Here is a 27,926-nt window from a genome sequence, read left to right on the forward strand (position 1 = left end):
CAGGCATTAAAGACCGAAAAACCAATGAGACTCGAGCTGGGTTTATTTCACTGCCAGCTGTTTGTTTACATTTGGGCTGTGTCTGAAGTGATCGGAATGCTGTCTACTGAGACAGTATTCTGAAGGAAGGGAGGAAGGCACAGAGTCATGTCTGTATTTAATTTTTGTTTAAAATGTTGCATAGAAATAATTGGAGGAATGTTCGGCTGATGATGTCACATTTAGTAGGAAATTTAAGGTGGACGGAGACATAATAGGACCAGTCAATTTAATGTGGAATTCATTTTAAGCTGCTAGACCAAGTTTAACAGCAGTCTTTTAAATGTGGTTATTTATTTGAAATGGAAGTTTAATAAAAAGACAGTTCATTTAATGTGGATTTTTTAAGGCGGCCATCAAAATATATTGGCAGTCTTTTTAAGGATTTAAGGTTTAGTTTGAAGTGGTCATTTATTTAAGTTGGAACTCTAAAACAAATGGTCATTTTAAAATTCATTTTAAAAATGTTTGGAACTTTTAAAAAGTGGAGCTTAAAATATATTGGCAGTCTTTTTAAGGTTATATATATATATGCTATTTTGAAGGTTGTATTCAATTGAATGTTCTTTATTATTTGTCTATTGGCACTTTTCCAGTGCATATAACTTACACTCTACTCAACTCCGCACGGCTCTTTTGCTTTTCCACTGGACATATCTGGTACCTGGTCCCTGGAACCAGGTAGGTTTTCAGTCCCAGCACTCTTGGGGTTCCAACCATGCTGAGTAGGTACTAAATGCTGATGTGTAAACCCTGCAGAGTGCACTGATTGGCCAGAGCCATGACAATCACCATGAAATGCAGAGCTCATTCAAATCCAGCACAAACTCTCTGCTTGTAATATCTCTTAAATTACAGCAGCTTTCACATGTATTTTTTATTGGACTCACAGCGGCAGCTTGTAACTTTACCTCGAGGTATTTTGAAGAAGTTTATATGCTCCTTGGGCTGGTGGCTGATGAAAACTTCCAGTGAAACCCAAAAGTGCAACAAATAAAACTAATCTGTGAGAACTGAGTGCGGAGCCGTATTCAGTCTAAAATAAAAAAACAATACAGGTTGAGCTCCTAACTTTTCCACTGTTGTGGTTTTTGAAAAACCAGTGATTCCTGTTAGTGACGGGGTTTTGCTACGTCACCAGGTCCATTTCGCGGGGGAACCCTGCCAGTGGAAAAGCAACAAGCTTTAAGTGTGCCGAACTGAGCTGTGTAGAGTTGGGTCGATTAGAGCAGGGCCCATGCGGTGAAAAAGCGATATATGTTTGTGAGAACTTATTTTTTTGTTACACCCTACATGTACTTACTCTGCATTTCAAAGTGGAAGACAACACCAATGCATATTCCCTGCTATACCCATGTGAGCAGAGATGCACATTTCATCATTTGTCAGCTATATACATATAATGCCTCAATACATATAGGCTAAACAGTATAAAATATCTCCTAAGTATTTGGTGATGATGATTATTGTGGTAAATCACATGTCCTGAACCTAATGAGTACAAAGCACCTTGAAACTCAACTGCTATTGCCTGTAATGAAAGTAGCTGACCATGTCCTTCCCTTTTTCATAATGTAGTGGAGTAAACAATAATATATTTGACTTTGAAATGTTGTGGAGTTAAAGTAAAATGTCACCTAAAATGGAAATAATTAAGTAAAATACAGATACACAAAAAGTACTTAAGTACAGTAATAAATTATATTTACTCCATTAATGTCCACCACTGGTTATTTTCAATGGGTATTAAGCTGTTTAATTGTGTTTAAAAGCCCACAAAATCTCTTTTTTCTGACCTGTGCTGTGAATGTTAGTCAAATCAAGGAATGATTGACAGTTGTATCACCATGGCATCATAGCAGAGCACTAATGTGAAAATCTTGGGAAAAACTCAATGTTAGCCCGGGTTTGGATGCCCAAGGGCTGGGAGGTCTAGGCAACTATAGACTATGACATATACACACAAAGTGTACACCACTGACATTGCACTGAAAACATGTGTTCTGCCCCAGTGAGCTTTTGCTGTCTGGCTTGAAAGAAATTCATTAGCGTTTTAATTATGTCTGGGTGCATGGGTTTTATTACTGAGGAGATTTGTAAAATTTATCATTACACCATCTCCCTGAGAAGCTATTCCAATCCTAAAAGGGCTTTAGAGGATGAATTCGCTGGAAAGCTGTGTGTGAGTGAGGTAAGTTTATTGATAAATGATTTGTTTTGTGGCAGACCTGAATCCATGTAAGCAACCTTAGTCCAACAAAATTCAGCTTCAGTATAGGAACAGTATAGGAACACTGCAGAAAAAAATAAATTAAAAGTCTCTCAAATAATAAAAAGAAAAGCCTGGGTTGTTCTTTCTGTGCTATTTCTGAGCATCATTAAACATAAAGATTATGATTAGAATCATTAAAAAGAGTTGACAAAGCCTTTAAGCAAAGTGAACAAATTCTTTAATATTTATCTGAACACACAAATATTTTAACCACATGTTATCTGTAGAGAGTCCTGTTTAATCTGACTGACTAATCAAGCGTCAATTGTCTACAGCTAACGGGTCAGCTAACTGATCAACTGATATATTATGAGATGTCATTTTAAAATGACTTAGAGCCAAAGACTTACCTTGTGCTTCACAGAATGCACCTGTTGGCTATGTCTTTTTATTCATTAATATAAAGAAATGTACTATTATTAGTAGAAGTAGTAGTTGTAATTATGAATTCTACTAGAACTATCATGTCATAAAAGAAAACAGAACTGTATTTTTTGAAGTGACACAATTTAATAAATTATATGATGTACAAAATTAATCAAATAAAAAAGTACAAAAGAGTACAGTACTCCGCTGCTCAACAACTGCTTCCATACAGTTTCATCTTGTTTCATAGTTGAAAACCATTTTAAGATGTCCCTTACATGTCCCTACATATGTGTTTCATGAGTGAAACACATATATGGAACTATAATATGTATGTACATTTAAAATGAAGAACCTGAAATTATTTAACATATTCAGCTATGCTGTAGGTAGCATTAACAAAGATCATACAATGGTCCAAAATTTCTCTCTCTCAGTATCAAAATGGTGGATGAAAAGTACACTTTCATCTTTCATTGTCTGTAACCACTTATCCAGTTCAGGGTCGCAGTGGGTCCAGAGCCTACCCGGAATCACTGGGCGCAAAGCGGGATCACACCCTGGAGGGGGCGCCAGTCCTTCACAGGGTGACACATTCACTCACACACTCACACCTATGAACACTTTTGAGTTGCCAATCCACCTACAAATGTGTGTTTTTGGACCATGGGAGGAAACCCACACGGACATGAGAAGAACACACCAAATGGTCACCCGGAGCAGAACCCACAATCTCCAGGTCCAGGTAGTGACTGCGACACTACCTGCTGCTCAACCATGCTGCCCCACTTTCATCTTCAGCAACATCCAAGCATAAAATTACTGACATTAACAAAAGTCCTAACTAATTATTTGGCTCAGTGATAATAATACAAAAACTTTCTTTATTAAAGGGAAATAAATATAAATAAATAAATAAATATTATCACTATATCTGTTGTGGCCATGCCTAATTGTACTTACAGTTAAATGTTAGAGGAATGTGCACTACGACTGTATGGATATTAAGGTGCAGGCTGTTTGCTACATTAAAAGATGCCTGGAAGTCTGATACCTTATTGCAAATATGTAATTGTAGCTAAAGTTATAAGGCAGGGAACCACCTCCAAAAGCACAGAAATGACCTGTCTGAATTGGAGGACAACCAGCTAAAATCTACAGTTTGCTAGGAATGTGCCTGGCTATTTAGATATTTTACCTCAGTTTGGCTCATTTTAGTGATTAAAAGTAAAAATGTGAAACTTCTACTTCATGCTCATGACTCAGACAGTCTCAGAAAGTCTAACTTTAAAACCAATTCATTTAGTCGAGTGTTTCACAATTACATTTTTATCAGATAAAATGTGCAGGACATGCAACATTTAAAAAATCTGAGATTACTATCAACTTGTTACTCACTCAGTCAGATGTGAAGGAGAGGGGAGCTTATATCATAGGAAGCCCTACTGTCTGTGCTACATTTCTGCTGTTTTGGTTTTCGTTATGCTATTTTAATTGGGCCTGCCAGAGCTACAACTTGCAGTTGAATCAAACTTATTTTGTCCAATCACCCAAAAACCAATATAAAAATGCCTAGAACTACCCATCCTATCAGAACTGCTGATGGAGAAAGACCCCTGCCTGCATGACCTCCAAGAAGTTTTGACCAGGTTAAAGTGCCCACAGACCACACTTACCCTCCACAAAACACCTCATGATTTGAGGGAATTATGCTCACTTTCTGCTGAGCCATCTGCATATATCAGAGTGTCTCGCCTTCAGGCTAACTGATGAAATCAGGCTTTAAATTTACCTAGCACTGCTAATTGTTTTTAACTCTCAGAGTTTCCATCACATATTCTGAGGGATATTTTCCTTGTCATTGTGGCCTCTGCAACTAAACAAGGGATTCTGTAAAGGTGTTTGTGAGGCCAGTTTTTAAAAAGGTATCTATAAGTAAAATTGAACTGAATTGAATTGATTTATATCTGGCCAAGTGTTTGTTTGTTTAGTGCAGCATGCCCTCTGTCCAAAAAAAAAAATACTCCCTTGGGGGTCAAATAAAGGAACCTTTTGAACTTTGAATCAAAAATGAATAATTGTCAATGGGCCCCTTAAGAACTACTGCATATAACCAAGGTCAAGTGTAAAATTTGTTAACACAGATTAAAAACAAACAAACAAACAAAAACGTTTACATAAAGTGCATAATATTCATTCACCATATGTATAAAAATACTTCATTTTGTAAACATAATGTCCTTCAATAAATATTTTTAAATATTAAATATATAACTTAAGACTTAAATAGAAAAATATTACCATTATAAATAGGAAATGCAATGGTCTAGTGGAGAGACACTTGATCAAAATTTTAAGGCATACAGAAATCATTTGATGTTTCTTGCTGTTTTAGATCCAGCAATCTCACATAGGAAAATAAGATATGTCGGTGACCTTTGGTAGCATTTGCTATTGCTTTGGGTTGTTTGCTTGGTGGATGAGAATTTGAAGAGCTCTGAGATACCAGTCACTGAACAGCTGTAGTCTTTTGTAGACCACAGCAGAGGTCTGGAACAAGTCCCAAGCAGTGGTAAGAGGAGGCAGGGTAAGAGTGCTGTTCTGGGGAGACAACTGTGGCATCTAAAACAAAGACAGTGGAAATGAAGAGAATATTTGTTTGCCCTAAGAAAGATAAATGACCTATATATGCTCTATGAACAAATGTGTTTATATTTTTTCCAAGTGAGCTTGGCAAATATGGTTATAACATTGGGAAAATTAAAGTTAATGTCAAATTACAGCATAAAATGGACAATGATCTTTTGTAGGTATGTAATAGGGCAGATCAGATTTTTGTTTGAAATCAAGCTACATGGTTCAAATGTGTCACTTTAATTTCAAACATGCCTTTCAGAACAGAGTGATATTCAGCAGTGTACTTACTGTATACATTTTACATTGGACTCTCATCGTTATAAACAATAACCTAATTTTTCCTTACTAAAACTTGCCCTTATAAAGTACCCTACATTTGTCATTAGGTTAAATTAGATTGATAAATGTAAGCTTGTCCAACTATAGCTACAATAAAAAGAGTAACTATATAAAAGCTATATAGCTATATAAATAGATTGTGGATATGTCATTCACAAACAAGGCGTTATAAACACAGCCAATGTATTTTCTTAAAAACTAGTATACAGGAAATCAGAGCTGATATTTCCGAGTTTCCTGCTAAGACACAATCATTTATATTCCTATTTTTACCCTTGAAATTTTCTTTTAGGACATTGTTTACACTACATATGCTTTATAACTTTCCCATCCTTGTGCACTCTCAGGAAACCTCTTTTTTTTGGTGGTGATATTCTATCACTGTAGCAGTACCCTAAAGTGTATATGTTAGTAATATTAATAAAGAAACAAAATTATACCATATTTAAATTTATATATACATTTATAAGATTTATTGATGTTAAACCCCCAGTATAATTTCACGTCTCCTTTTATTTAATTTTATTTAATGATATTAATACAAATATTATTTAAATGAGAAAGTCCTGTACCTTTTGGGGACATGACTGCTGCTTAAGATGATTTTTGCACTTTGGTTAACAAAAGTGTACATGTAAATTTTTTTCTGACAACTCACCTAGTTGCATTAAAAAAAATCCTGCTCCCTGATTGTTATATATAGTTAATGTTGCTTTCCATCTTAAATAAAATATTTTCCCATTACCAACTATATCAAAGTCATTCTAATTTTTAACAGTCTACACCAGTTGAATATTAATATGATGATACTGTCTCTTTATTATATTAACTCTTACCATTCTCTGGACTAGATTGTTGATGACTTGGATGTGATTAGATATGACTTTGGTTTCTTGTGACTCCAGACCTGACTGGTTCTTCCAGTGCAGCAGCCAGTCTAAATGTAACTTGAATGAGTGGAGGCCTGAAGAGAGCTGTGATAGGGATGTGTTCACCTTTAAGGGGTAAAAAAAAAAAAAAAAAAAAAGCAATATTTAAAAAATAATTACATGCAATTAAGATTCACCATATGTGATACATTTTCAGTTTGCATATAATTAAGTGTATATTCTGGGGTGAAAATTCAATATAGTATTTACTTTAGTATTTTTTGTTATTTAGATTTCTCTGTTATTTACTTTCTAGTGTAACTGAAATCTTTAAATAAATTTAAATAGGCATTATATTTCCTATGCACACGTCTTTCTTCTTCAAAAACTTTAAGGTATACCCATTGCAAAACATGAGGCAAAGTTATTCATTCACAATGCAAAGTGTGGGCTAGAGGGGTATAAACCCCCTTCCCTATCATTGTAATTTTTTCCCCTCATCTTTCTGGAAATGCAAGTGCTATCCATTTATTTTATATTCATGTACTTAAATATGTTTAATTGTAGGTATTTTCTTTGAATTTTCACTTGAGTAGTGCTCTTTTTTAGATGGTGCAAAATAACAGGATATTTCTTACCTGCACTGCTGCTAGGTCTTGTGGCCTGTAGTGTACAGTAGGCAGAGAAGGGATGTTATGATCAAAGGGCAGTTCAGAGTCAAGTTGGCTCTGAAAAATAACAGATGCTTTGTTAATATATGTGAGTTACACTGGATATGTAATGAACAACTGCACAAATGGAGCTACATGATCTCAGATGAACTGAAAGATCAATGACTATAAAAACGCCATAAAATGCAAACAAATAATTTTGTGAAATCTTAATCTCAAAATCCTGCAGAACCTAGAGATTACAGCTTATAATGGGAGAGTGAAGAACTAACCCACTAAAAGGAAAGGAAATCCCCTATGATGTAAGCAATTACGTGGCCTTAAAAAGCCACATTAAACTCACCAACACTCCTTGCACTAGGTTGAGAAGCCGACGCATCTGTTGAAGAAGTCTCATCAGATTGTCTTTGTGTGGTCCCACTGAAGTGGGTCGAGACATCGATAACACCGGAAGATCCACCAGTAGCAGTAGAAAGAGCAGGAAGGAGGTGGACTCAGGCAGCACTGTCAGCAAAACAAGAAAAGAGGGGGATTTTTTTTTGGAAAGTCCAAACTTATGTTTCTGTCACTTCAACAGTTGCCTTGGAGCCACTCTGAGTCAGCAACTTTAGAACAAGTGCCTCAGTATGTCTGAAAAAACAGTTGGCAGCTGCTCCACACCCTGAAATGCTGTCTTAAGAAGATAACACTGGTACAGACAGAAGCATTGTGTCATCTCTGAGACACTGGCCTATACTCTTTCATCTTGACTGTACATCTGGGAGCAGATCTGCTGTTTGACTTGTAAATGTTTGCACTTGGTTGACAATTATGAGACACTAAGGGAAAAATTTCTGACCAACCTATATCTTGTAAATGGAGAAAATGTGTACAGCCAGAAGAGGAGGTTTGAAGGCTTGTGTCGTTTTTGGATAACCTAACCCAGCTCTGACCTGATTATGAGATATGCTCATCTGAAGATAGGAAGTGAGTCAGGGCTTTTTCAGATCTTAACACCCATTACATGTGACATCATTCTTAAATTTACTGTAACTGTCTCAACTCCCAATGGCCTAAGAATGATGAAATCCCTTCTCACTGGCAAAAATGCAATCCAAGGAAACCAGCAGAGTCATAGTTGCAAAATCCATCAAGGCCCTGTTTACTGCAGGTCATTTTCTCTTTCTGGCTTGGCAACAATGTTGGCTCCTTCTGTCTTTCCCCTTTTCACACAACTGCATAGGAAATCCCAGGTTTTCAAAATAGTGTAATTTGCTCTTTGGAAACCTGCTGAAGACACTTGCATTTATAAAATATATTTCCTGTCAGTTATTTTCAGTTCCATGCTAGAGATATCTGAAGTGTACCAGACCTCTGCCATCTGAATTTACTTAAACGTCCTGTCCTTATATGACTAATGACATCCAGCAGGGTCTCCTTAAACTTACTCTCCACTAATGTTTTAGTTTGCTGTGTTTGTCAACTGTGGCTATAATTTGTAGCAAGTAGGTCCTCAGAATATATTTGTTTGAAGATGTTTTCTTTTATTTTTTTGTAATTGTTATGATAAATTTAATGTTAAAGTTTATGATCTGAATCAATTCATCATTTCAACATTATGTTCTACAAAGCCCCAGAAAACCAAGCCTGCTATAGGTATAGGGTTTTGTATAAGGCTCTCAAACAACACAATTAAAATTATAGCTCATTAGTTCCAGATACAGTTGATAGTTTTTAGTATCAGAGTCAAGCATTAACATACAATGGGCAAATAATTACATGCCTATAAGTGAATATCTCCTGTAGATGACTGGTCAAATTGCTTAATAGATTTTTTAGAAAGCCATAGGCTTGATTAGGCATTTGTGCATCAGTGCATTTGGGCTCTTTGTGGCAGCTGATTTGCAAGCATTGCATGTCTGACTTCCAGATTTGATAACAGAGAAGTAATTAGACACCAAGTGACACTAATGGGAAGATCTGACTGCCTTGATAAACCTAGTCTGTGTTACTTCCTGTTGCCATATGCACAAACAACATCCACTTAATTCACTGGAAATAAACAACTGTGATTTCCTGCGATAACAGCTTCTGAAATCTCCCCAAACACTTCTGAGAAACTGCTTCAGCCATGTACATCAATGTTTAAGCAGTGAAAGATAATTCTCATCATTATCTAGACGTAATAACAGATTTGAGGCCACATTTCTCTATATATCGCCTTGACCTTAACAGTAGGAAAGCCATTACTGATCTCAGCACAACTGAAAATAAATATTTAACTCAATACCATAACACAACAGCGAGATTGCAGAAGAATAGCAAAGACAGTGTAAAAATCAACCAGACATAAATGATCCAATTCTGAGTCAATGCCCATTATGCTGATACAGAAAGCCAGTGTCCAAGCAGCAGTGAAAGCTTATACAAACATTCCCATGGAAACCACAATGTCTGAAAGGCATGACACAAATTTACATTGGATTGACGACACAATATTATTTGAAACACAGCACTTAAACAGGAACATGGACACATGTATTTGGTATTCTCCTTTCTGTCTGGTAGAAATTCTACCAATGATTTAAGCTTTCATTGTAACTGAACCAAAATGTAAGGGAGTTGTATATTAGACAACTTTTAACAATGTTTAATTAACTCTTGAAAATCTCCATAATCTTCACCCTGAGCCTATAAATTCTCCTTATCTTCCAAATCACACCTGTACAGGTTTACATCAGAAGTTCAAATCAAAACTTTCATAGAGGATGCAAAACACTTACATTTCATGGCTATCCCAAACACTCAAGTAGTAAACAGACACAATGAAGAGCAACTTTATCACTCAACTAATGTTTAGACTAGTGTAAGGGTTCCCATTTATAGTATGTCGATGACACACTCTCTCTCTCTCTCACTCTATCTCTGACTCACTCTTCTCATTCAGAAAATGCACGCCCACACATCACCCAAGCCCCCAGAAAAAAAAAATCTAAACTATTATCTTGTTCTAAAGAACACAAACTCATCAGTTTTCCCTGTTTTGCACTTGGTTCAACATCAATTCATGTTCTATTTTTTCCTTTTTCTTTCAATTGGCCTTCTGCTCTGTCTCAGTGATTTCTGTGTCTCTTCTAGTTAATTGATTCAGAACCAGGAGGGAATCATCTCTGACGGATACACACAGGAATAAAGTAGGCTTAATAATAACTAATTTCACAGTCTGGATTAGAAAAAGCATTCTCCTTCTATATCACTGTAGATGATTATATTTTTCCTCCCAGTCTCACATTAATAGTGTACTTGAGAACAAGAATAGTGTATTCTTGGAGAATCGTTGATAAAATTCTGATAGCACAGCAATATTTATAAACAAATATTTTAAAATGCTTTGTAAGCTCATTTTACAAATGGTTCTCTATCATCTCCTGGGCCTAGAGCCTACATGGACACACCAGGGACAAAAACACAACATTGCTTGGACAATGCACTGGTCCATTGAAAGGTATCTCTCATAATTTTCAAGTAATATAATCAGAAGCGCAACAAGGTGGCACAACAGGTAGTTTAGCAATTTCACAGCTTCAGGTTCCTGGGGTTGTGGGTTCAAACCCAGCCTCACATAACTGTCTATGAGGTGTGTTTTCCCTGTGTCTCCCATTGGGTTTCCTCCAGGTGCTCTAGTTCACCTCCCACAGTCCAAAGCACATTGGTAGTCACTGTCCATTGGTGTGAGCATGTGGTGCCCTGATGCACTGGTAGAGTCTTTGCTCCTGTCTTGCTCCCAGTGTTTCGGTTTGGGTTCCAGACCCCATACAACCAGAACTGGATGAAGCTGCTCCAGAATGAATGAAAATTAATAATCTGTGAAAATAGAGGAAGCATTCATTCATTATCTGTAACCCCTTATCCAGTTCAGGGACGCGGTGGGTCCAGAGCCTACCTGGAATCATTGGGCGCAAGGCGGGAATACACCCTGGAGGGGGCGCCAGTCCTTCACAGGGTGACACAGACATAGACACACATTTACTCACAATTTTGAGTCACCAATCCACCTACCAACGTGTGTTTTTGGACTGTGGGAGGAAACCGGAGCACCCGGAGGAAACCCACGCGGACACGGGGAGAACACACCAACTCCTCACAGACAGTCACCCGGAGCAGGAATCAACCCCACAACCTCTAGGGCCCTGGAGCTGTGTGACTGCGACACTACCTGCTGTGCCACCGTGCCGCCCAATAGAGGAAGCATGTCTCAGAAAATTACACAGAAGTTTCATCAACTGAATAAAGTTTAATTTCACTTTCATCAGAGCTTGCAATATTTGATTTAGTAAACCATCTGACATTGCACATAATTGCTTTTCTTTACTAAATACAAGATTGTATAAACAACAATTACTTCATATTCAATTATTATTTTTATTTATTTATTTATTTATCTTTTCCGCACAAAAACACTTGGAATCAAGTATTTGGAATCAACACTTTTGATATCAATTTCAGCTTTTAGTGTTGAGCTATTAGTATATAATTATTCATACGAAATTATATTACTCTTTTGTTGGTAGTGGGGTTAAGCATTGCTCAAAGGTGAAAAATATATCACATTCTGTGTAATAGGATCCATTTGAAATGTATTCCTCAGTTATCCTTGGCTCCTTACTGTCTTCCTCACCCACACATCACCCCCTGTGACACATCAGCCTAAAATTCCTATTCAGACATCTACACACACACACAAACATGCATGCGCACGTGCACATGTACACACAGAGTCACTATCCCTCTTCCATTCATTTTTTTTCCTCACTGAAATGGAAAAAAATAAAAACTGATATGAGAACTGAAGCGTTAAGTGCTGTGTATGGTCATGTGCTAGCGTTTCAGGAAGTGACTGGATCCCTGGGAAATCCAGTACAGTTTATTATGCAGTCTATCACTTAACCCAGACCTCATTATCTATTGTATACTTCCTTCAATGAACTATGCCAGTTATAACAGGTTTTAGACAAAGTGCCAGAGCGGAAATACACACCTTTGCCAGCTTTATGCAAAGGAGTGGTTCTCCATTTCCAAATAATGTGTTGCCTCTGTACAAGAAAACCCTAACTACCCAATTAAAGATTGTGATTATTATTATAAAAATATTTACACTGATTATATATTAGGTTGATTGGTGACTCCAAAGTGTCCGTAGGTGTGAGTGTGTGAGTGAATGTGTGTGTCTGTGTTGCCCTGTGAAGGACTGGCACCCCCTCCAGGGTGTATTCCCCACCTTGCGCCCAATGATTCCAGGTAGGCTCTGGACCCACCGTGACCCTGAATTGGATAAGCGGTTACAGATAATGAATGAATGAATGAATGATTATATATTACATTAATATTATCAGATTGCTTCTACACGTATGGTTTGTTTTAATTGAATAACATATAGGGAACTTTGTAATTCTACAATTATTACATAATGTAGTCCGTTTGCTGATCTGTATATTTTGTTAACCTTTTTTCCCTGTTCTTCAATGGTCAGGACCTCCACAGTAATAGGGGAGTGTTAGTGTGTGTTTTGTTGATATAAATGGATCATATGTTTTGTACCCTCATGTTACCTATGTTTTTTTAAGCAGCCAAGTGACCTTGTTCATTTGAACCCTTGCCATTCATGTTAAATGTTCTTGATTACTGCCCTGGTGTACCTTACCTTGTGCGTACTTTTAAGCTTGTGCTCTGTATTCCTGATGTTGCTTTTCTCTCCATTTCTCCTGCATGTCTAGCTTTGTGTTTGGCTTACAGTTTTCCTTTAGACTTTGCTTAGTTCCTTTTGTAGAGCTCGTTTATTTTTTAGAGCTTATTTATTTATTTATTTATTTATTTATTTATTGTCTTCATTAAAAACATCTCTGTGTATATCTACCTGTTTTAATATGCAAGAATGACACTTCATTCATTATTTTCCAGTGGAAATGGTAATTTAGTGCAATTCATTTTGTATGATAAGTTTGTCTTAACTGACATTTTCAAGTAATTTTCCTATCCAAATCAAACATTTTGTGTTAAATAAGGAAACCTTATGATATGAACTGTATTATAATGGATAACATGGGTACTTTTTAGAGTGTGTATAGATTAATATTTCTAAATGGATATATCAGCTTCTCTTTAAGAAGACATCATTACATCAAAACTCAAAATGTGCAATCTGTAACTGTAATTCTGTGGATGTAAATCTGTAATTCAGTGGAAACACAATTAATAAAATATGTATTGATTGATTCTATTTTGTCTAATGACCTGCATTTTTCCAGGTGCGTACGACAGATATTGGTTGAAATTCTCTCAGTGGAGTTCAGCTTATATTGTAGGGTGAAGAACAGGCTGCGCTTAGGCCCATGTGGGTGGATGCTCTGAGGCATTCAGATTGAGCAGGAATGCATGATCAAGCAGAAAAACAAATGACTTCCTCTCTTCTATGAATAGATTGATCAAATTTCAGAGTTCAAGACTTATATTGTAAGCCTTTTAAAAAGACGTCATCAGTTCTAGATATAGTTGTACCTAGATAGATACTTTATTGATCCCTGAGGGAAACTAAAGAAATTCTGTGTGGCTATCAGTATGATAATTAAGTCCTAGGAGAGTTCTGTATACTTGTGGTCATAAAAAAATGTTCAGTCTCTAATCTCATGTATACATTTAATCTCAAATTAATGTGACTGACTACTAAAGGCTAGTACTTGGCTGGAGAATTAGTGGAACTGCAGGTATAGGGCAGATATATGTTTTCTGTGTGTTCTGCCATACAGAATATTAATAATCAGATATCATTCAATCATCTTCTGTGACCATTTCTGCCTGATCTGGTTGCAGTGGATTTGGAGTCTACCAAGAACTTTTTGGTGAAAGGACTTGGAGAAACCAGAGCCCCCAGACATCCCAGGACCCTGGAGCTGTGATGCAGTGACAATACCAGTAGCACGACCATGACTCACACATAAATAAGAAATTTCATGAAACATTTACAAAGTATAGCTCTCTAATCAACTGGAAAAATCTAGAAATAAAGTGGTCAATAACTTGCGCTAGAACACTAGACATTACATCACATAAAATTACCCCATATTTTCCTATGATTCCAGAGAAGAATAAACAAAACATTTATATCCAGTGGGAAAGGACTGGAATCCAAAGCTCTTTGATGAAAAGAATTCCTAAAATGTCTTAAAAGCGAAGGTAAGTCATAATAAAGTTAAACTGGTTAAGTCTGGAATCTGTTTAGCTGAAATTACTCACACTGAAAATGGGAAAGTTTGGATTAAGTATGACAGTTTTCACTCTACAATATCCTGTGTGACTCATTTAGCTGTTGAAGTTTTTTTTTTAAAATAAGCCATATCCTTTTTTTTAATGTAATGCAAGTTAAGAACACTGGGGTCATTCAAAGCAAAAGAGCATTACATAGATTTTTAGTCTATGTTAACCAGACAGGTCAGGTTTAGTCATACTGGTCTGCTACTGCTGTGTGTCACACACACACACACACACACACACACACACAGAGATCAAACATGCATTTTTGGGGGATGACCCAAATGTCTGCCATAATCATCAGTGAGTCTCAATTTTGTTGAGGCCTGCAATGACGGCAGCATGAGTTTTCACTGGATTGTTCCTGTGACGCAACAGTTTGGACAACGACATAATTATTCCATGACAGTTATATCTCTGCATTTCACCTTTTGTATCCTCCAGCCACAGAAATGTGAACCTTGGCATGGCGTGTCCCAGCCTGTGCCGCGCACAAGCGCACGTGCGCGCGTGTGTGTGTATAAGCATTGTTTCATTCATTCCACTGTAAAATTCTTCTAATATAATGTTTTTAAACTTTATTCCACATTCTTGGCAAAAGAGATTCTATAAAGTAACAATAAAGTAACAAAGTTCAGTGCTTTATATAGTTTTACAATCTATATATTACTATATATAAAATCTTCTTTGAAGACCACCATGACATGAGACATTTTCTTAATAAGTTCTTTGAAATAATTTAATATTTTTTTGCTTAGCCCAAATTTATTTTCTTATTTTAATTTGATTATGTTATCGTATTTTATATGATAAAATATATCATATATATAATTTGAATGTTAAGTGTAAAATACTTTTTAATTATTTAAACTGTTGTTGATTTATTTAAACTGTAAAAAGACTGTTTCAAAATTTCTATTTGTTTATTTATTAAAATGTATATAATTGCATGTATTTTTAATCAACTCATTCTAACAACATTTACAATAATACTAATAATAATGTATTAGTATTTTTCTAGTTTAGGCATTTTAACAAACATTTAGACAAGAAAAAGGGATCTTGAACAGATCATTGATTATGATAGCATGTCATGTTTCATTGTGAAAACACTGTGTTGAACACAAAGTACTGTGAAAGAAGAATTACCATTTCTTTTTATATTCTAAACAGAAGCCTGACTTAGCTGAGTTTTAACATTGGTCTGAGTAATTGTTGCTTTGCAAAAGTTACATGTGCTTTCCAGTTTTATATGTTTACATTCCTGCCTGTCTTGATTCAGCTTTAATTGCTACCATATGTTTTACCATCCAAGCAGAGCCCGTACTGCTTCACCAAATGTGTCATTAAATGGTAACAGTTAGGCACCTCTTTATTAAAGTTGACATTCTCCTGATAAGTTCACTTGAAAAGTCTCTATCATGCTCAGTTTACATAGAGAATCACAACTAATGACTAATTTTCTGAAATATTTCTTCCCTTTGATTTTTGTAATGGTGCTTAATCTGTCTCTCAGTATGTTGACTTTGAAGTTGAAGTCTGGCTCTGAGTTTTAAAGTGATGCTGATGGGATAAGGGCAGTCATAGAGGGTGGTAGACTGTACCACCTAAGCTTTCTTGCTTGTGACTCATAATAGTCTTTTATGATTCACAAGATAACAAACTCTTTTAGAGCAGTGGTTTTAAAACCATTCCTTAGGCTGGCCCCAGTAACTCTACATCTTTGCTCTCAACACATAGAACACAGAAATATGCATAGCCTGGTGGGTTCAGAGGATCATCCTTGTAGGTTTGTACTGTTTTAGAAATGTCTTAAATTACTTCCTTATGTTTTTAATTACCCAGTAAACTAACTAATAATATTATTACATATTTTGTCACAGAACAGAAACCAGTAAAAGTAGCACAGGAGCATCCCAAATCCTGAACCTTATCATGAAAAATCCAAAGAAATATCAATATGCAAAATTATATGAATAATTGTTAACATCTTCTTCATCATCTTCCATTTTCAAACACTGGTCCTCCACCTGGACTTTTCCTTTTTACATTAAACATTTACTGAACTTTCAAAATTTAAACTTAATATTTTAAACTCAAACCATGCCTTTAAAGAGTGTAAGGCAATTTCATATAATAGTTTACATTGTAAAATGTAAAATACATCATTTAAGAGTTTTTTTTTATTTATTGGTTAATTTCATTATGATGTCCAATGCCTTCTGCACCTGACAGGTGCAACTTCACTCTAGACAGGTGTGCCTGTCTTAACTGTGGTTCACCTGCTTGGCTATTGGAAGTTACTAATGTACCTCTAAATGGGCCAGTGTACTGTGGTAACATAACTGACACAAATATAAATATATATAATCATTGCTGATGGATGCAGAGTAGTGAATTATGTGCAGAATGTACTAGGATTTGTCATTTACACTGGAATTCCAGTAAGAAACTGGTACAAAGAATGTAGATTTACAGAAACATGCTAATGCATTTATTTCAGAAAAACATTACATTGGTACATTGTTACACCAACAAACTGCACCAAGGAGTAGACCTGTTCTAAGTGTCCCCTCTAGTGGTGACTGACTGACTTAAAACCACATAAGGGTGGAGGGGAATTCATTACAACGATAATACAACCATGTCATGTTTTTTTTTTTGTACTGATAAATATGATTATGATGCGAAATGCCTTCTGCTTTAATTTCACTCTAGACAGAAGTGCCTGTCGTAACTGTGGTTCACCTGCTTGGCCACTGGAAGTCACTAATGCAACTCTAAATAGGGCAGGGTATTGTATTTCTTGTGATAATTGATCAGAACATTGATCTGATAAAAGCATCACACCTGGGTCTCACTAATAGCTAACCCCATGCCTATCTTGAACCGAGCTTGTCCAAGTTCAACCTGAGTGTGTCCCACTAAGGTGTATTGGCTGGAATACATGTTCACTATAAAATCAAAATTACACTGAGATTACTCGCCCTTACAAATTGTGTTTAGATATAGAAACATAAAGTTATTTTCATAATATGTAATACACTAGTCAATTATATGAAGAAAATTATTAGCTTCTATGTAGGCCTATATACAGTCACAAGCACATACACACACAGAGACATACACACGCATGATTAAAAGGTAGGGGAGGGGATTTCCATTTCATCAGCACCGTTTTTTTGGTTCTAATCCACTTCTCATTGACATGGGGTATGCATGGAATGTTTGGGAAAAAGAGAGAGTTAAAGGGAGAGGAAGGAATCAAAGGAAGAGGCCATGGGTGATAAATGACTCATTGTGGCTTTCTATTATTTGGTGCCTTTTTGGGTACTTTTCTCCCAGAGCGCATAAGAATGAAATCATGATGTTAAATGGTAAAAAAATATGGAAGTATATTGGTGACAAAAGTATACTGAAAATATACTGAATTATAAATGTATAATTTTTTGTGTGCTGTTTAGCCAGTTTGTAATTTCTCTGTCATCAAACATTTTGACATCCTAAATATTCATTTATTCATTATCTGTAACTGCTTATCCAGTCCAGGGTCGCGGTGGGTCCAGAACCTACCTGGAACCATTGGGTGCAAGGTGGGAATACACCCTGGAGGGGGCGCCACTCCTTCACAGAGCAACACACACATTTGCACATGCGCTCACACACTCACAACTATGGACACTTTTGAGTCACCAATCCACCTACCAGAAGTAACCCATGTGGACACCGGGAGAACACACCAACACACCAATATAAGTCACCGGGAGTGGGAATCAAACCCACAAGCTCCAGGTCCCTGGAGCTGTGTGACACTACCTGCTACCTACCGTGCCGCCTCCATCCTAAATACTCTTAATTAATTAATTAATTAATTATCTGTAACCGCTTATCCACCTGGAATCATTGGGCACAAGGCGGGAATACACCTGGAGGGGGTGCCAGTCCTTCACAGGGCAACACACACACACACACACACACCTACGGACACTTTTGAATCACCAATCCACCTACCAACATGTGTTTTTGGACTGTGGGAGGAAACCGGAGCACCCGGAGGAAACCCACATGGACACAGGGAGAACATACCAACTCCTCACAGACAGTCACCCAGAGCTGGGGTTACTTTCTTCAGTAACCCAGCTGGGCTCAGCATGAAAAGGCAGTGAGGGAGGATCATGTGGGCTCACCACCTGCAAGATCCAGAGTAGGGTGCGGTGCAATGCCTATCTGGCACAGAGCAGGGGCGAAGGGGCCCCTGGCATCATGAAACTTGGAAGCAGAAACTGATACTCACCTGGCTGGCAGCTGCACAGTTGGAGTTTATCCCAGTAAACGAGAGGGTCACCTCAATGCGGCTTCGGCTGGCAGTAAAACTTTGACTGTTGGGTGTGCATATGCACCGAAGAGTAACTCAGATTATTCTGCCTTCTTGGAGGTAGTGTGTTCTAGAGAGGACTCCATGCACAATGCTCACTCTGGCAATGACTGGGAAACATGGAGAGGAATGATTGGGAGGAACGGCCTGCTTGATGTGAACCCAAGCGGTATGACATTACTGGACTTCTGTGCTAGTCATGGTTTGTCCATAATGAACACTATGTTCAAACACAATGCTGCTCATAAGTGTACTTGGTAGGAGAGCAAGGTCAATGATCAACCACAGGTCAATGATCAAACTTGTGGTTATGTCTTCTGATCTGAGGCCACATGTTTTGAACACTCAGGGAAAGAGACGGGCTGAGCTGTCAACTGATCACCACCTGGTGATGAGTTGGATCCGATGGCGGGGAAAGCTGCCGGACCTGGTAAGCCCAAATGTATAGTGAGGGTGTGCTGGGAAAGGCTGGCAGAAGATTCTGTCCGGAAAGATTTCAACTCTCATCTCTGGGATAACTTCTCACATGTTCTGGAGGAGGTAGGGGGAATGGAGTCTGAAAGGACTCTATTCCGGACTTCCACTGTGAATGTGGCTGCATATAGCTGGGGTCAAAAACTTGTTGGTGCCTGTTATGTGGCAACCCAAGAACCCATTGGTGGACAAGCAGAATGAGGCTTTTCAGGCTTGGCTGGCTCTGGGAACTTCAGATTCTGCAGATGGGTACTGGCAGGCAAAAAAGCTGCAGATGTGGCAGTTGCAGAAGCAAAATCCAGAGCATGGGAGGAGTCCTTGGCTGAAGTCACTGAGGTGGTTAAAAAGCTACGCAGTGGCACAGTCCCTGGAGTGGATGAGATTCGCCTGGAGTTACAAAAGGCCCTTGATACTGTGGGGCTGTCATGGCTGTCATAATTGATATGAACAGGCTCACTCTACTAACCAAAAAAAGCTATTAAAAGCTATTTAAAAGTTATTTAACATAATAAAACAGTTGTCAGTTAAATTGGCAATGGATTAATTAATCCCAATTATTACTGTCCTTGTTTTGTTGTAGACCGGCGGTTCAGTCCAGCGGATTATGGTTAAGTACGAGTTGATCACGGAAAAAAATTTTATCTGACACTTTTTATGCAAGAACAGCTTGTAAACTACAGACACAATCAATCACGGCTTCCTTATCGGCAAACTCAATCAACTAATGTGATTTAGGTTGAAAGTGTCCAAACATTCCTACGTCTACAGCACACTTGTTTAGTTCTGGGCCTCTATTCACAAAGCGTCTCAGTGTAGGAGTTCTAGGATCAGATTCCGTTTTTGTTTACTATGATTTCTATTATTGACAGAAACAGATCCTAGATCAGCACTCTTGGTCAGAGAAGCTTTGTGAATGTGGGCCCTGGTGTACAAGATTATTCTTTTGATTACATCAATAATACACTGACATGCCATAAGTCATGGAACAGGAACCTAGTACTAGTGATATATCAATACATACACTGATGTTACATCACGCTACTAGTTCCTGTCCCATAACCTATGGCATGTCAGTGTATTTGTTATTTCGTTAATTTGACACTAAGTAACATTTTCCTTCAACAGAACCACACAGTTGAGAGAATGTGGCCAGAAGTAACTGAAGGCCTTAATTCAGTTAATGGACAACGATGAATTGGATATGGAAGATAATATGGCCCAATATTGTGTATCCAACCTGTCTTGCCAAAGACAAAAGTCTTCTACATTATAAACTTTGTATAATTAGAAACACTGTTAAATTCTTATTACACAACTTTATTTCAGAGAAATATTTTAGCCATGCATGGTTGCCACACTCAACTTTCAGAAGACCTCCTACCAGTTGCCCACGTTGCAATGGATCAATACCAATAGCAAATAGGCTCTTCCCTGACAAGATTGTCATCATTTGCTTTAGACCCTTTTCCCTAAGTTACAGACAAAGAAGAGGCAGAGAGACAGTTTGAGGAGCACTATCCCAACATGTTTTATTTGCTAGAGAGTACTGTAAATTATCAATATAGACATTTTCAAGATGCTTTGAAACTCAGTGATGCAGGCTTCTGAACGGAGCATTGATAACAACTTGGGTTATCCTTGTCCTCTCTATTCCGGATGACATGGCGTCCCAGTGTTCCATAAAGAACTTCAAATCGTGACTCATCTGACCACAGAACAGTCTTCCATTTTAAAAGACCCCTGGCCCAGTGCAAACGTCTGAGCTTGTGGAGCTTGCTTAGAAATGGCTTCCTCTTTGCACTGTAGAGTTTCAGCTGGCAACTGCGGATGGCACGGTGGATTGTGTTCACTGACAATGCTTTCTGGAAGTATTCCTGAGCCCATTCTGTTAATTCCTTGACATTGGCATTCCTGTTTGATGTGCAGTGACGTTTAAGGGCACGGAGATCATGAGCATCCAGTAGAGTTTTATGGCCTTGACCCTTACACACAGCAATTGTTCCAGATTCTCTGAATCTTTTGATGGTGTTATGCACGGTTGATGACTTAAAAGTCTTTCCTATTTTACGCTGGGTAACACCATTCTGGTATTGCTGATCTTTCTGCGCAACAATGGTGGAATTGGTGATCCTCTAACCATCTTGGCTTCAGAGAGACACTGACACTCTGAGAAGCTTTTTTTTATACCCAATCATGTTGTCAATTGACCTAATTAGTGTTAATTGGTCTTCCAGCTGTTCGTTATATGCTCAATTTCCTTTTTCCAGCCACTTATTGCTACTTGTCCCAACTTTTTTGGGATTTGTTGACACCGTGATATTTTAAATCAACACAATTTTCCTTTAAAATGTTACATTTACTCAGATCAAACTTTTGATCTTTCATCTATGTTCTATTACAAATAAAATATTGACATTTGCCATCTCCACATCATTGCATTCAGCTTTTGTTCACAATTTGTTTAGTGTTCCAACTTTTTTGGAATCCGGTTTGTAATACTACTACACTGATAATGATAAAAATAATAACAAATATTGTTTGTAATTGTGTGTGTGTATGCAAACTGCTTTTTATTGTTTGACTCTGTTTTGGCTTGTGGCTTCGACTGTTGCTGATGCAAAAACTCGGGTGTGGGAGGAGTTCGGTGAGAACATGGAAAACGACTTTTGGTTGGCTCAGAGAAGATGCTGGCAATCCATCAGGCGACTCAGGAGGGGAAAGCAGTTTTCCACCAACACTGTATATGGTGGAGGTGGTGAGTTGTTGACCTTGACTAGGGACTGGCGGTGGAAGGAATATTTTGAGGATCTTCTCAATACCACCAGCACGTCTTCCACAGAGGAATTAGAGTTTGGGTATCCCGGGGAGGGATCATCTATCACTGGGGTGGAGGTAGTAGGAAAACTGGTGGTAGGGCCTGGGGGTGAATGAGGTTCCTTAGCAATCTGGATGTTGTGGGGCTGTTCTGGCTGACATGTCTTTGCAACATTGCTTGGACATCGAGGGCAGTTCCTCTGGACTGGCAGACTGAGGTGGTGGTTCCCCTTTTTTGGAGAAGAGAGTCCGACAGGTAGTTGAACCTCAGATCCAGGAGGAACAATGCAGATCCCGCCCCAGTCATGGAACACAGGACCAGCTCTTTACAGTCTACATGTGTTTTGTGGATCTGGAGAAGGCATTCGACCATGTCCTTCGGGATACTCTGTGAGGGGGTGGGGGGGTGCTATGAAGCCATCCAGTCCCTATATAAACATATAAACAGAGCAGGAGTCTGGTTCTTATAGCTGGCAGTAAGTCAGACTGGTTTCCTGGTGGAGTTGGACTCCGTCAGGGCTGCCCGTTGTCACCAGTTCTGATCATAATTTTTATGGGCAGAATTTCTTGGCATAGCCAAGTGGCGGAAGGTCTCCAATTGGTGGTTTCAGGATCCCATGTCTGCTTTTTGAGGATGATGTGGTCTTGTTGGCTTCATTGAGCCCGGTCCTCCAGCTCTTGCTGGACATGTTTGCAGTCAAATGTGAAGTGGTAGGGATGAGAATCAGCACCTCCAAATCTGAGTCCATGGAACTCGGAAAAGGGTGGAGTGCTCTCTCCATGTTGGAAGTGAGATCCTGCCTCAAGTGGAGGAGTTCAAATACCTCAGGGTCTTGTTCTTTCTTGAGGGAAAGATGGAGTGGGAGATTGACAGACGGATTGGTGCAGTATCTGCAGTAATGCTGACTCTGTACCGGTCCGTTGTGGAAAAGAGAGCTTAGCGAAAAAGCATAGCTCTCCTAACCCTGTCTCTAGAGTCCAGACACCCTGCAGAGAAAACTCATTTCAGCCTCTTGTACCCGCGACCTCATTCTATCAGACACTACCCAAAACTCATTACCATAGGTGAGGGTTGGGATGTACAGTGGGTACAGAATGTATTCATTCATTCATTATCTGTAACCGCTTATCCAATTCAGGGTCGCAGTGGGTCCAGAGCCTACCTGGAATCATTGGGCACAAGGCAGGAATACACCCTGGAGGGAGTGCCAGTCCTTCACAGGGCAACACAGACACACACACACCTACAGACACTTTTGAGTCGCCAATCCACCTACCAACGTGTGTTTTTGGACTGTGGGAGGAAACCAGAGCACCCAGAGGAAACCCACGCAGACACGGGGAGAACACACCAACTCCTCACAGACAGTCACCCAGAGCGGGAATCGAATCCACAACCTCCAGGTCCCTGGAGCTGTGTGACTGCAACACTACCTGCTGCGCCACCGTGCCGCGGAAAGGATTCAGAACCCTTTAAATATTTCACTCTTTGTTTCATTGCAACCATTTGCTAAAATCAAAAAAGTTCATTTTATTTCTCATTAATGTACACTCACTACCACATCTTCACAGAAAAAATCAGAAATGTTGAAAATTTTGCAAATTTATTAAAAAAGAATTCCTATCGTTTTTTCTACCTTGCCTATCTTGCCTTTGCATTCAGCGGTCAAATACAAAGGACTGCATCTGACAATCCTCACACGTCCCAAAGTATTCTGCTCACAACGCACCCAGATTTTAGCACAGGATGTCATCATTCCTTCCATGTGATGGTTATGGGCCCAGCACCCTTACGCTGAACAGCTCTGCTACTTTCCTGCCCAGGCAGGGTTATGGACACCAAAATGTCTTCTCACTGGTTCGTTAAGCTTGTAGTGCACTTGGGAAACGCTGCCAGGAAAGGCTTGGCATCATGGCTGTTTAGGGGAGGCTGTCTTCAGCTTCGACACTCTGCTTCCATGACAAAAGCAATCTTGAGGTAGTCCTATTTCTTATAGCTATGTTTCCACTGTTGAACTTTTCATACTTGATTATGCTTGAAACACAGCGCTTCCACGACATCAATGCTTATGGCGTAAAGCACTTCTGATGCGAATGTGTGTTCCATTCCTACAGACCGAAATGAAAAAGCTTTTGGCGGTAGTTGAAAGGATCCCCATTTCATGTCTGGGTGCCTCTCTGTGAAAACAGTTCAGATGCTCTTGACATCGGAAGTGGTGTTATCTTATCGATTGTCTCTTTGGCTTGTTGGTTTTCTAGTGTTACTTCCCAAGCTATGGCAGCAGGGGGTATAGCTCAGTGCAACCTGGTATAATCGTTGAAACCTGCCTATGCTACTAAAAGACCACACCAGCTAAAACATACATTTAACTACGTTTAACTTGATATGTGCCCCCTAGCCTCTAAGGCCGCTGGGAAAACTGCATGCTGAACCAAAGCATTCAAGTAGAAGATTGTTTAACTTTCTTTAGTGGACAAATGTGTTTAGAAAATGTTTGCAACCAGCTGATATGCCACGTGTATATAAACACAAATAAATGCAGTATACAAAAGCACACACACACACACACACACTAACTAAACTACATTTCCCACAATGCCGGATTGTAGTTTAGTTTTGCGCTCGAGTAAGTGCAGCTGCAACCTGCCGAGTAGTGATGGGAATTTCGGCTCTTTTTGGGGAGCCGGCTCTTTTGGCTCGGCTCTTCATAAAGAGCTGGCTCTTTGTTTTACCACTTTTTTCCACTGGTACAGAACAATATTACCTACATTTTACATTACTATATGGGCAAAATATTATTTTTCAATATTAAAAATAATAAATAGTGTTGCAATGGCCGTTTGTTTTTATGGCTGTCTTGTAATAACTCACTGATTGCACTCACACATTCAATTGTATAAATAACTGGATTTTTATTTAAACACCTTAATAAAAAATCACTTGTAAACTCTGAAATATAGCCAGTGGAACCCAAAAGGTAGGTATTACAAAATAGCTTATTATATTAAAATAATCATCAATTTCTGGATAATAAAATAAACAAATACTCTGCAAAGTGCAAAACAGCATTCAACTTTAGTGATTAAAAAAACACAACTGTCAACAAACATTTAATTGATTTAACATTTTCTTCAACTATTTTTAGGAAGGTAGATTGGCATTCAGGAAAACCAAGTGTCTCAGCTTGGAGGGGTTGATCCGGTTTCTTCTCTCTGTCCTTATCTGCCCAGTTTTTGAAAATACTGCTTCTTTTCCTTTCGGTCATTTTTCTCCCTTTTCACTTTCCTCCTGATTGCCACCCCCCCCCTCCCCTCCCCTCCCCTCCCCTCCCTGCTTGGTGGTATAACCCTTCGCTGATTCGTACCTTTGCTTGTTGTTCTCTGATTGGTTGAATGACTATGGAATCAGATTTGTGCCAGAAAAAAAAATTCATCTCAAACGTAAAACTTATAATTTTCAAACAAAATATCCAGCTCTGACCTTTGTGCTCCATGGTTTTAGTGCGTGAGCTCTGAGTTCTACGCGTGCTCTCTGAGTTTTGTGCGCCAGCTGCACGAGTTTTGTGCGCATGCTCTGAGTTTTGTGCGCGAGCTCTCTGAGTTTTGTGCGCCTGATCCCCGAGTTTTGCGAGCAGTTTTGGCACAAAGCTCTCGCTTGGGCGGGACTTCTTATTGGTGCCTTCCCATTAACTAATGACTTTTTGAGTGACAACTCAGTGCCCACGTCATTCGTTGCAGCTCAGCATCGGAGAGACAGGAAAGATTTCAACATTAAAGAGTTAGTAATTTTACACAAACACGAATTCTCTTTGTACTTTACTGTTTAAAAACTATGAAATACCTGCAAACTCCGACAATAAATGTAGATATTGAGGTAATGTTCTGTCTAAATCAAAACATTAAAGATTTTACTGTGAAAACAAGCCTGTTTGTCTCTCGTTACCAGATACTGACGGTGTGTAAATGCACACCGATGTCTGTTTACTCAGCGTGAAACAGAATAAATGAGCATTTATTTGTAAAATATTATTTATGAGTGCTTGATTTTCTGTTCAGAAACCTATCGTGTACTAACATAGAGGGTCTTCCCTTTCCCCTAATCACTGTTAGACGGTTTAAATGCTCAAATTTATTTTGAAGATCACAGTTAACAGGGAATGTTCTGTATTATATCTATTGGAATACCGAAAATGTGGCAGGGCAGGCAATAGCCGTGCACATTTGAGCGCACTCAGATTTGTCTGATTTTTTTCTGCGGTTAACCCACTAGTACGGCTACAATCTTATTTGTAAAAACTTACGTGGGTCTTAAATCTAGGGCTGTATAACTGGGATATGTGAAAGGCACTGAGCGGTCTGAAAATGGTTAGGCCAACGTATGCTTTAAAAGCCTGGGTTTGACTTTACTGTAACGTAGTGATAGCTAGCTGCATTTAGCTAAACATTTGGTGCAAGGGTGTCTGAAAATGTCTAAAAAGTTAATTCAGAGGCACAAACCCGAAAATATCGATAAACAGTGTCACAACTAATCCTATGTCTACACTTCACCGAAAACTTTTAAAAATAAAACCAAAGGACTATGCAAACTTACCAGCAGGGTCGACACATTACGTAGTTTCGATGCGTTGTTGCTCTTAACCATCTTCTCGGCCCATTTATCGTCATATTTGTTTTTTGCTCGTTCCAGTTTTCTTTTGTGTGGCTGCTTGGCTCCACAAAACTTGCACGTTTTGGTTGCCACGTTTATCATTGTTTCGCAAGCGATGCACTTTTTAACGTGGAGCCCGGCATTATTAACTGTTAATTAACGCTACCTGGAAAATTCACTCGGCAGTAGTGATGTGTCGGTCGCGAACGAACCGGTTCAAAGAGCCGGCTCTTGTAAGTGAACGATGAGAGCCGGTTCCTGTCTAAGACCGAGCCATTTTTTCTAAGGCTTGTCATATTATGGAATCAGATTTGTGCCAAAAAGAATCGCACAAAAAAATTCATCTCAAACGTAAAACTTATACTTTTCAAACAAAATATCCAGCTGTGACCTTTGTGCTCCATGGTTTTAGTGCGTGAGCTCTGAGTTCTGCGCGTGCTCTCTGAGTTTTGTGCGCCAGCTGCACGAGTTATGTGCGCATGCTCTGAGTTTTGTGCGCGAGCTCTGAGTTTTGTGCGCGTGCTCTCTGAGTTTTGTGCGCCAGCTGCACGAGTTATGTGCGCATGCTCTGAGTTTTGTGCGCGAGCTCTCTGAGTTTTGTGCGCCAGACCCCTGAGTTTTGCGAGCAGTTTTGGCACAAAGCTCTCGCGTGGTGCCTTCCCATTGGCTAATGAGTTTTTGAGTGACAACTTAGTGCCCTGAACGTTGTTCACGACTCTGAGTGCAGGAAGCGTGTGTATTCGGCTTTGGGATTCCGCTTTTACAGAATATAACGCATTACACACACACTCTTGTATGTGATGTCTCTCCTTTCTCTGAGACCTCCTGTAACAAAATGCACATAAGGCATTTTTTAAAAACAGATTAACTAGATCAGGTGCTGAGACAGGGAGTGTTTGAAGTTGTGCAGAGAAACCTATAGCCGGGACTGAATTTGAGTTTTTAGAGCAGGAAAATAACAAATTATGCAGTCTAGTGGTACTCCAGTACCACTGAGAACTTCTGGGCTAAAATGCCCAGACAACTTTGACATATTTAAATCTAAGTTTCAAATAATAATTTTATGAAATATTCATAACTTGTGTTATGGATGAGAAAAGCTTGAGACGTTTATTATTAATAATAATAAAATTACAAT

General features: G+C 38.7%; 1 protein-coding gene across 2 annotated transcripts; it reads right to left on the reverse strand.

Annotated features, from left to right (window-relative positions):
* Positions 1 to 5,110: 5,110 nt before the first annotated feature.
* Positions 5,111 to 26,867, reverse strand: il11b (interleukin 11b). Of its 2 annotated transcripts, none has more exons than XM_066673589.1 (5): positions 26,732 to 26,867; positions 7,537 to 7,697; positions 7,161 to 7,250; positions 6,490 to 6,648; positions 5,111 to 5,299 (listed from the first exon to the last, which is right to left on the reverse strand). In XM_066673589.1, exons 2-5 carry the CDS (start codon positions 7,630 to 7,632, stop codon positions 5,129 to 5,131), a joined length of 516 nt encoding a protein of 171 aa, XP_066529686.1. In that variant the 5' UTR covers positions 7,633 to 7,697; positions 26,732 to 26,867; the 3' UTR covers positions 5,111 to 5,128. The 2 variants fall into 2 exon arrangements, with proteins under 2 accessions (XP_066529686.1, XP_066529685.1); XM_066673588.1 differs by lacking the exon at positions 26,732 to 26,867 and adding an exon at positions 9,956 to 10,016.
* Positions 26,868 to 27,926: the final 1,059 nt, after the last annotated feature.

The sequence above is a fragment of the Hoplias malabaricus genome, chromosome 6 (genome assembly GCF_029633855.1).
Source record: "Hoplias malabaricus isolate fHopMal1 chromosome 6, fHopMal1.hap1, whole genome shotgun sequence".
In the NCBI taxonomy this organism is placed as follows: domain Eukaryota; kingdom Metazoa; phylum Chordata; class Actinopteri; order Characiformes; family Erythrinidae; genus Hoplias; species Hoplias malabaricus.

What these genes read in the sequence shown, in the direction of transcription:
- il11b (XM_066673588.1), bottom strand. An exon ending in ACCTAGTGCAAGGAGTGTTG is followed by an intron (nt 7,251 to 7,536) that starts GTGAGTTTAATG and finishes GTTATTTTTCAG; the next exon opens with AGCCAACTTGACTCTGAACT. An exon ending in ACAATCTAGTCCAGAGAATG is followed by an intron (nt 5,300 to 6,489) that starts GTAAGAGTTAAT and finishes TCTTTGTTTTAG; the next exon opens with ATGCCACAGTTGTCTCCCCA.